This window comes from Sphaerodactylus townsendi, unplaced genomic scaffold (assembly GCF_021028975.2).
Source record: "Sphaerodactylus townsendi isolate TG3544 unplaced genomic scaffold, MPM_Stown_v2.3 scaffold_336, whole genome shotgun sequence".
In the NCBI taxonomy this organism is placed as follows: Eukaryota; Metazoa; Chordata; class Lepidosauria; order Squamata; family Sphaerodactylidae; genus Sphaerodactylus; species Sphaerodactylus townsendi.
Genome location: NW_025950513.1, coordinates 3,789 through 14,089, shown reverse-complemented (window position 1 = coordinate 14,089; position 10,301 = coordinate 3,789). Strand labels below are relative to the sequence as shown.

Sequence of the window (10,301 nt, the reverse complement as noted above, 5' to 3'; positions counted from 1 at the left end):
CAAGTCCAATTCTTCTTTGCAAGTGGGTTGGCTCCTGAAGACTCCAAGGGCTTGGTGAACAGGATTCAACATGATGAAGGTTTCCAGGAGAACTCTCACCCATTACAAACATACAATAAACTCCAACATTTACAACATAGCAAAAATAAACAACTCCCTTCCCACTAGTTCCCAACAACATTGCAGTTACCTTAACAAGGTGTTCAGGGCTTATACAAACCAAGGTCCGAGTCTGGTAGCCTAGTCTCCTCCAAACTACATGAGCCCTGCAGCCTTCTGCTGCTTTGAGTCTCCACCCCTTTCTGGGTCAACCCATTCTGAGCATGGGGGTTACAGTGTCTGAGATCTGATGAGATTGGGTCATCCTGGGCTTTCCAGGTCAGGGATGACAGAGGTGGTTAGCCATCGCCATCCTCTGTGTAGCCACCCTAGACTTCCTTGGTAGTCTCCCATCCAAGTATGGCTCGGGGTGGTTGGACTTGATGGCCTTTAGGTCTCTTCCAACTCTATGGTTCTATGATCCTAGTAAACAGGACTGACGGTTCTTAGTCTTTGCAGTCCGATGAGGTTGGGCTATCTGGGCCATCCAAGTCAGGGCAACTATTCATTTAAAAAAATAATAGAAAAACCAAGTCAAACATTAAAGAGTTGCACTGACCAAAGTGAACCACGTCTTGGTGACTCTTTGCATTGGGTGAAAGTCTATTCCCAGCACAAATAACCATTGCTTAAAAAGTGCCAAGAGAGAGAAAGAGCGAGCCAGGGTGCTCTTTGTGGATCCTCCCTTTTGTCTTTGCAGCTAAGCCTTTCCTTTCCAGGGAAATTGACACCCAAGAAGCCGACCTGACACAATTGTCAATGCAGAAGGGCTGAAAATACCACGAAGAAGGCGGGAAGAGGGGCAAGATTTAACGACTTGCTCATTCTTTCCTTCCCTGAAACTCTACGGCCCCGCCACTTCCGGCTTTAGGTCTTTGATGCTGTGGCTCGTTCGTGTAAGGATCTGCCTCTGTTGTGATTTGACTGACAAGACCCTCGTCTATAAATATGAGCGAAGAGGCATCCCGGCAGCAGCTTGGAAAGAGATCAGCCGAGAGCAAACCCTGCCCAGAGGCAGCTGTGTTGGTCCTCTGACTTTTGTGATCCGTTCTCTGCAATTTAGAACTGCGACAAGCACCAACCAAATCAGGCAAGAGGTATTTGTTTTCTTTCTTTCCTTTGCCCCTGGGTCAGCCAGGAGATTGGTCAGAAATGGCACCATCAAAGGTCGCGCAAACATTCTTCGTTCAATGTGACGAGGAAATGGAGAATGAGAGACATTTGGAGGTAGTTTGCCATTGCCTGCCTCCAGTGGTGGGATCCAAAAATTTTAGTAAGAGGTTCCCATGGTGGTGGGATTCAAACAGTGGCGTAGCGCCAATGGGGCTGGGCGGGGCACGACGGGGGCGTGGCCGGGCATTCTGGGGGCGGGGCATTCATAATTTCTCTATTACTGTAAAAAACTCTTACTGTAAAAAAAAGTTCCTAATTTCCAGCTGGTATCTTTCTGTCCATAATTTAAACTCATTATAGCAAGCCCTATTGTCTACTGCCAACAGAAACAACTACTTCTCCTCCAATTGACTGCCTGTCAAATACTTAATACTTTCAAATACTTAATTTTGTTTGTAGAAATCAAAAGAAGGATACTTTCCTTAAACCAGGAACTTGACCATATTTCTAAAACATGTTTTTAAAACAGCCCAACAGGGAGAATGATCCTGTTTTCGCTAACCAGCCACATAGGAAACAACAGGACTTGATGATTTTTGGACCTAATGGAATTTCTAAGGGAAAAGCAGACCCAATTAGTAACCCCCTCTCGGCACACACAAATAATTAGTAACCCACTCTCGGGAACTGGTGAGAACCTGCTGCATCCTACCTCTGCCTGCCTCTGTATAGCAGCCCTCAATTTCCTTGGTGGTCTCCCATCCAAATACTAACCGGGATGGACCCTGCTTAGCTTCCAAGATCTGACGAGATCAGACTAGCCTGGACCGTTCAGAGCAACATGCTCTTAAAAAACTGGATCTGAACCTATTGCTCAGGTAGTACTGAAGGTCCAAAGCCTAGCCATTCTCCATTTGGAGAAAAACCACTTTCCAATTTTGTAAGTCAGTCGGTAGCACGAATGTGTAAACTACCTTCCCTCTTCTTTTGCAGCATGAAGTTCCAACAGGCGGCGCTGCTGAGCACGGTGCCGCTCTTGTTCCTCGCCAATTGCATATTCGCCTCCAAGCCTTCCAGTGTGAACCTGAAGACGTTCGTTGGCTGTGCGGTCCGTGAGTTCACCTTCCTGGCCAAAAAACCGGGGTGCCGGGCACTGCGCATCACCACAGATGCCTGCTGGGGCCGATGTGAGACTTGGGAGGTAAGGATGCACCGAGAGAACCATCTCAGGGTGGAGTTGCCAAATCTTGGCAGGGAAATTCCTGGATATTTGGAGTTGGCGTCTAAGGAGGGTGGGATTTGACCAGAGGACAGACCTCAGCGATATATCATTCCAAAGGAGCAGCATGGCGTGGGAGGCTAAGAGCTCGTGTATCTAATCGGGAGGAACCGGGTTTGATTCCCAGCTCTGCCACCTGAGCAGTGGAGGCGTATCTGGGGAATTCAGATTAGCCTGTGCACTCCCACACACGCCAGCTGGGTGACCTTGGGCTAGTCACAGCTTCTGGGAGCTCTCTCAGCCCCACCTACCTCACAGGGTGTTTGTTGTGAGTGGGGAAGGGCAAGGAGATTGTAAGCCCCTTTGAGTCTCCTGCAGGAGAGAAAGGGGGGATATAGATTCAAATTCTTCTTCTTCTAGGTTCTAGGGAAAAAGCCGTACCTGACTGTTCCCTTCCGAAAAGCACTTGGCAGTCACCAGAAAAGGTGTCATAGGCCTTTGGTATCACTCTGCGAACCCCTAGTATCTATTGCAGACTTTGCTTTTAATCTCTTCCCAAATCCCTTTCCACAGGTATGAGCTCTAGGAATTTCTCAGGGCCAGTGTTGACCTGCTACTCAGCTGTTTCGATACTGGAGAGCCAGCGTAGTGTAGTGATTAAGAGCAGGTGCACTCTAACCTGGAGAACTGGGTTTGATTCCCCACTCTGCCACTTGAGCTGTGGAGGCTTATCTGCTGAACCAGATTAACTTGTGCACTCCAACACATGCCAGCTGGGTAACCAGAGGTGGGATCCAGCAGGTTCTCACAGGTTCCTGAGAGTAGGTTACTAATTATTTGCATGTGCCGAGAGGGGGTTACTAATGGGTGATTTTGCCACATGATTTTTGCCTTAGTTACACCCTTCCTCTCAGCAGTAGCGCGCAGAACTTGAAGTAGTCTGGCAGGAGGTGCACTGGCGTGCGTGGCAGCCTGCGCCTGCGTGCATTCGTTTCCCGCCAAGGACCAGGCGCAGCGGCTGCGTCCTTGCCACAGCCCTGCCCAGGAATGCCCCGCCCCCGGAATGCCGGGCCACGCCCCCTTTGTGCCCCGCCCAGCCCCATTGGCGCTACACCACAGTTTGAATCCCACCACCATGGGAACCTGTTACTAACATTTTTGGATCCCACCACTGTGGGTAACCTTGGGCTAGCCACAGTTCTTCGGAGCTCTCTCAGCCCTGCCTACCTCACAGGGTGTTTGTTGTGAGGGGGGAAGGGAAAGGAGCTTGTAAGCCCCTTTGAGTCTCCTTACAGGACAGAAAGTGGGGGGGGGATGAAAATCCAAACTCTTCTTCTTCTAAACCGAGGGACAGAGAACTTGTCCCGTGCTCTTTGGCGAAAGGGAAATAGCCATGCTCAAATTATCTAGCAATAGATGCTTGTGTGAGGATGAACGGGCCCAATCCGCTTTGTAAAAATGCACGCTTGCAAGACTGTTCACAGCCAGTTTTCGCAGACAAACGGATGACATCATTTGGCAACCAAATACCACAAGTCTGGTTCTGGCTGTGTGGAGAATCTGGTTTTCTTTCTAAAAACAATTCCACATGGCAGGTTCTTCCGCCTTGAATAAAACAAACCCCCCCCCCCCCCCCGAGTGTTTTCTGGCAAAATGTTTCTAACCCGTTTACGTAATGCTCTCATTATATAATTTCAAAAGCCTCTTAGGGCTTTAAACACTTGAGGGGAAACTGTCCTTTGTGACTCTACTTGACAGAAAATTCCTCGGAGATTAAAACTGAGCCCCTGATTCACAAGTGATACATTTTATTCCAGTTCCCCAGAATATCTTTATTTCTAATTTTGGGTTTGCCTCTGAATTGTAATTGTGCTGTGAGTGGAAGTGAAACAAGACTGCACATGCTAAACAGAACAAAAGAGTAGCTAATTTTAAACTCACGTAAAGCCCAATTTTCCTTCATATGCTTGGGAAGCCCCTGCTAGATATTACCGAATTAAAAACAAAACAAAAGAAAGTGCTTAGTTTTCTGGTTTGTGACCAGTGATGGGAAAAGCTGTGCTATAATGTTAGTTTACTGATTTTTTTCCCCTGTGTATATGTAACCTCCTATCTGTGGGTTCTGTGAACTTGGAATGAGTTTGCAACAACAACTTGGCAGAACTTGGAATGAGTTTGCAACAACAATTTTTAAAAACAAAATGGTTTACTTTCTTAACATATAACATTAAACATCAACATTTAACATCACACTTCAAGGTCCTGTTCAGGTTGCATTTTCAAGTCCTTAATTTACAGTCTACTGATACTGCCAAGTCCAATTCCTCTTTGCAAGCGGGTTGGCTCCTGAAGACTCCAAGGGCTTGATGAACAGGATTCCACATGATGAAGGTTTCCAGGAGAACTCTCACCCATTACAACCACAAAAAGAAACCCCCTGAAACAATAAACTCCCACATTTACAACATAACAAAAATAAACAACTCCCTTCCCACTAGTCCCCAACAACATTGCAGTTACCTTAACAAGGTGTTAAGGGCTTATACAACCAAGGTCCGAGTCTGGTAGCCTTGTCTCCTCCAACTACATGAGCTCTGCTGCAGCCTCTTGCTGCTTTGAGTCTCCACCCCTTTCTGGGTCAACCCATTCTGAGCATGGGGATTACATATATCTCTGGAAATTCAAGATCCTGCAAATGATCTAGAAAGGTCTTTGAGACTCCTTAGAACTTTAATGGAAATGCGATATAATGGTTAAAGTGTCAAACTAGGAATGGGTCCTTTCTCTTCCATGAAGATCTTTGGGTGATCTTGGGCCAGTCATAGTCTCCTAGCCTAACGTACCTCGTAGAGTTGTAGGATCCTGAGAATCACGAGGGAGAAGTGAAAGAGAAGAATGGAATAAAAATGTGACTACATGACAGACCATTGCCTTCCCAACATGAGACTGTCGTCCCTAAGATCCAGGGAAGACAACTTTTGTATTCTGTGGCAAAGACCATAGAGACTGGAGGAAATTCCTAGACCATCACTATATGCAAGCAGGCAAGTTCCCTCCACTCCTCAAATCCTTTATAGTAAAAACCATAGAGACTGCGGAAGGCAGATGTGAAAGAATGTCCTCATCCTCGAACTCCACTATCCCTAGGTGCGTCCTGAAAACTGCCCAACATTTGACGAAGCAATTTTGGGAACCGTACCTGAGCTCTTTTGCCAATCTCTGAAACGCTGCCTGCTATGTGGAGAGGCAGTCATTGGAGAGCAACACATGCAGAGGGTAACAGATCTTTGGCTTGCAAACTCACCACATGTAGCTGCATTGCACAGATGTCATAAGAAGTTCAGCTTCTGTGGGAGAAGAAGAAGAGTTAGTTTTTATACCCTGCTTTTCTCTTCCTTGAAGGAGTCTCAAAGCAACATACAATCACGTTCCCTTCCCACATAAGAACATAAGAACAAGCCAGCTGGATCAGACCAGAGTCCATCTAGTCCAGCTCTCTGCTACTCGCAGTGGCCCACCAGGTGCCTTTGGGAGCTCACGTGCAGGATGTGAAAGCGATGGCCTTCTGCTGCTGCTGCTGCTGCTGCTCCCGAGCACCTGGTCTGTTGAGGCATTTGCAATCGCAGATGAAGGAGGATCAAGATTGGTAGCCATAAATTGGTACACACAGCGGACACCTCGTGAGGTAGGTGGGACTGAGAGAGCTCTGAGAGAACTGTGACTAGCCTACGGTCCCCCATCAGGGTTCATGTGGAGGAGCGGGGAATCAAACCCGGTTCTCCAGATTAGAGTCCACTGCTCTTGTCCCCTATGCCACCCTGGCTCAGAGTTACACAGGAAAGCTGTGTTGCTTTGCCAGCCTTATAAATAATGCCTAAGGGTGGCTGCCGTGACCCGGATAGCCCTGGCTACCCCAATCTTGTTAGATCATGTAAGCTAAGCAGAGTTAGCCCTAGTTAGTATTTGGATGGGATCACTAAGGAATTCCAAGGTCACTACACAGAGGAAAGTAATGGCAAACCACCTCCATACTGGTACAGTGGTTAAGAGCAGGTGGACTCTAATTTGGAGAACTGGATTGGATTCCCCACTCCTCCACATGGGTGGCGGACTCTTATCTGGTAAGCCGGATTTGTTTATCCTATATTCCTGCTGGGTGACCTTGGATTAGTCACAGTTCAATGTACTGTCGAAGGCTTTCACAGATGGATTCAACTGGTTGTAGTGGGTTTTCCGGGCTGTGTGGCCGTGGTCTGGTGGTAACAGACTTTCCTCTGTGATACACCTCTGAAGATGCCAGCCACAGATGCAGGCGAAACGTTAGGAACAAGATCCATCAGACCACGGACACAGAGCCCGGAAAGCCCACCATAACCAGTAGTCACAGTTCGTTCAGAACTCTCTCAGTCCCACATACTTCACAAGGTTAATGTCTGTACAGTACAGTACAGTACAGTAAACCTGTATTAGGCATAAATAATTCTGCATACAGTATGTTTGTATGATAAACAGCAACACAACGAGGAATCCAATACACTAAGTTAGGATAAGTTATACACAAACTTTCGGGAGACCTATTGTGATATCCATATGTTAATTAAAACCGATTTGAATGACTTCTCATGTTTATTACAATGACTTGAGCCTCAGACATTAAATCAATGTAATTTAGATTATTTGATACATTGAGGGACACATTGTAGTACCGTCTTTGAGATATTACTTCCGCTAGATATGTAGCGACCCTAAAGGTTATCTCAGAAGATGCATCACTAAGTAAATACTTCACTACATAAGCCGAAGGCAAATTTGTTTTAGCTTTAATAATCGGGATTATATAGTGACTACGTAATGCAGAGTGTAGCTGACATTCTAGGAGGATATGCTGTATTGTATCCACGGCATTTACAGAGCATGGGCATAGTCTGTCAGCGAATAAAACACCTTGAAATCTCCAGTAGTCACAGTTCGTTCAGAACTCTCTCAGTCCCACATACTTCACAAGGTTGTTGTGAGGAGAGGAAGGGAATAGAGTTTGTAAACCCCTCTTCTTCTTCTTCTTCTTCTTCTTCTTCTTCTTCTTCTTCTTCTTCTTCTTCTTCTTCTTCTTCTTCTTCTTCTTCTTCTTCTTCTTCTTCTTCTTCTTCTCCTCCTCCTCCTCCTCCTCCTCCTCCTCCTCCTCCTCCTCCTCCTCCTCCTCCTTCTTCTTTTTCTTTTTCTTTTTCTTTTTCTCCTCCTTCTCCTCCTCCTCCTCCTCCTTTTTCTTTTTCTTCTCCTTCTCCTCCTCCTTCTCCTCCTCCTCCTCCTCCTCCTCCTCCTCCTCCTCCTCCTCCTCCTCCTCCTCCTATAAGCCAGTTCATTGGGTGCAGAAACACTTCTCTTTCACTGCCAAACGGTTGCACATGGTGACTCAATCAAGACCTGTTATGAGAAATGAAGGAAAACGTCTGTCTCTTGCCAGTCCTAAGCCGAGGTCTCTCTTTTTCTTCTCCCACGGACAGAAACCAGTGCTGGACCCACCATACATCGAAGCGCACCATCGGGTCTGCACGTACAACGAGACCAAGCAGGTCACCGTGAAACTGCCGCACTGCGCAGCCAACGTCAACCCTTTCTACACGTACCCCAAGGCCATCCGGTGCGGCTGTGGCGTGTGTCTCACCTCCACTACTGAATGCGAGACCATCTGACTCCTCGAACGACCTCAGCGCAACCTTTTGGGATGCTTCAGGCAGAATCCTGCCCAGGAGTAAACTGCAGCAAAGAGTCAGTGATGGCAGAACTGTCCCACCTCTGACATGTTTCTGCCCCCTGACTCGTATTTACATATCAAGCTGTGTAACATAGTGGTTGAGCTAATAAGTTATGATCTGAGAAGATGAACTTGCTATATTGTCTTTGGGAAGCCAAGCCTCACCTGCACTGTAGGTATAATAATACTGGCTTATGTTTAGAGGCCAGAGGTGGGATCCAGCAGGTTCTCACAGGTTCCCGAGAGTAGGTTACTAATTATTTGTGTGCGCCGAGAGGGGGTTACTAATTGATTTTGCCACATGATTTTTGCCTTCGTTACGCCCCTCCTCTCAGCAGTAGCGCGCAGAACTTGAAGCAGTCTAGCAGGAGGTGCACCGACGTGCGTGGCAGCCTGCACCTGCGTGCATTCGTTTCCTGCCCAAGGACCGACGCAGCGGCTGCATCTTTGCCACAGCCCCAACCAGGAATGTCCCGCCCCCGGAATGCTCAGCCATGCCCACGTCGTGTCCTGCCCAGCCCCATTGGTGCTACGCCACAATTTGAATCCCACCACCATGGGAACCTTTTCCTAAAATTTTTGGATCCCACCACTGATAGAGGCGTTGTAAAGTGCAGCAAGTACATGAAGCACCTTAAACGCTGAAAATACCACGTAAATGAAACTTCTTCTATCAGTTGAGAATGCTTCCTGGCAAACTGCTGTTTCCAAGGCCTGTTTGGAACAGACTGATAAATCCATTTTCAGTACAACATACATTCTGTTCCCGCCCCCCCCCCCCCAAGTTAATCTGTTTTTGGTGCCCTGTACTTGTCTAGGACAGAGTGGGGGAGATACAAGTCGAATCGGCAGTTGAACAATAGGAGAATCAAGACTCTAACTCCTCCCTTGGGTTTATCTAAATCAGAGTACTTGCTTGTCTTGAGCAGATTTGAAGCTGTAGACTGTGTCTTCTCTTGTCTGCTTTCAAGAAAGTCCACTGTGTCTTGCTTCCTTTTAGTTCTTTCAGTCTTTGTCTGGTTCTAATTGCTGTTAACCTTAACTTGTGCTTTATGGACCACCATATACGTCACAAATATTCCAGTCTCCAGCTACCCTTGGCACCTTGCTCTGACTGACTGGCAGGAGCTAAAACAGAAGATTGCTGGGTAAAAAGGGAAGATTGCCTTTTGGGAAATGTCTTAAAGGGACAGGGGCTAACTAAAATACCCTCCTTTAGAAGACTTAACAATGAACTAAAACCATGCTAACTATGGGGAAACTGTAGCTTAATAGGGAAATAACAAAAGCCTCTGTGGGGGCATGACACATTCAGAAGTGGAAACTTGCTTTCAGAGAAGGATGTAATTACACCTTAAAAAGAGATTGGTTTCCATCATGCTATCCAGAGCTAAAACCAGGGCAGGTGGATCAGGTTGGGAAACTCCCAGATATTTGGGGGTGGAGTCTAGGGAAAGACAGGGACCTCAGTGGGGTGCCATGCAACAGAGTCTGCCCACTAAAGCATGCATTTTGTCCAGGAGAACTGATCTCTGTAGTCTAGAGATGAGCTGTAATTCCAGGGAATTCCATCTCCTACCAGGAGGTCCTACCTCTATCTTCCTCTCTGGCTGAGAAGAGAGGTTGCCAAATAATGGCAGCAGTGAGGGGAACCTTTTGCAAGGGAGGGGGAATGAGTGGTGCAAAAAAGGTTAAGCCCCCCTCCTTATTCCTTGTTGGTTCTTCCTTGCAACTGTTCTGCCAGTTCCTGGTGTGAAAATCCATGTTTAAAGAATGGCACCCTACTCCCCCACCCCTTTAACATTCCCTCCAGGAATCTCTGATAACAAAAGGGTTATGGGCCCAGACTTGTAAGACTACCAGCCTCTAAGTGGGTCCTGGAGTACACCTGGAATCGATATCCAGATGGCAGAGATTAGTTCCCTTGGAGGAATGACAGCTTAGGAAGGTGGATTTTATGGAACGTCTTCCACTCCCAAAGCTTTGTCCATAAAACTTTGCTTTGTTCCAGGAAGATTACCCTTCTTATCATTGCCAGAGGGTTGATTTCTCTTACAACTAGATCCCCCAAATCCATGGCAATTAGCACTTGGATTTCCTCCTTGAACCCGATGTGCT

General features: G+C 47.0%; 1 protein-coding gene across 1 annotated transcript; it reads left to right on the top strand.

Moving 5' to 3' along the window:
• Positions 1 to 1,063: 1,063 nt before the first annotated feature.
• LOC125425369 (glycoprotein hormone beta-5-like) lies at positions 1,064 to 8,134 on the top strand. Its single transcript, XM_048482983.1, has 3 exons — positions 1,064 to 1,196; positions 2,206 to 2,413; positions 7,933 to 8,134. Exons 2-3 carry the CDS (start codon positions 2,207 to 2,209, stop codon positions 8,119 to 8,121), a joined length of 396 nt encoding a protein of 131 aa, XP_048338940.1. The 5' UTR covers positions 1,064 to 1,196; position 2,206; the 3' UTR covers positions 8,122 to 8,134.
• The last annotated feature ends 2,167 nt before the right edge of the window (positions 8,135 to 10,301 follow it).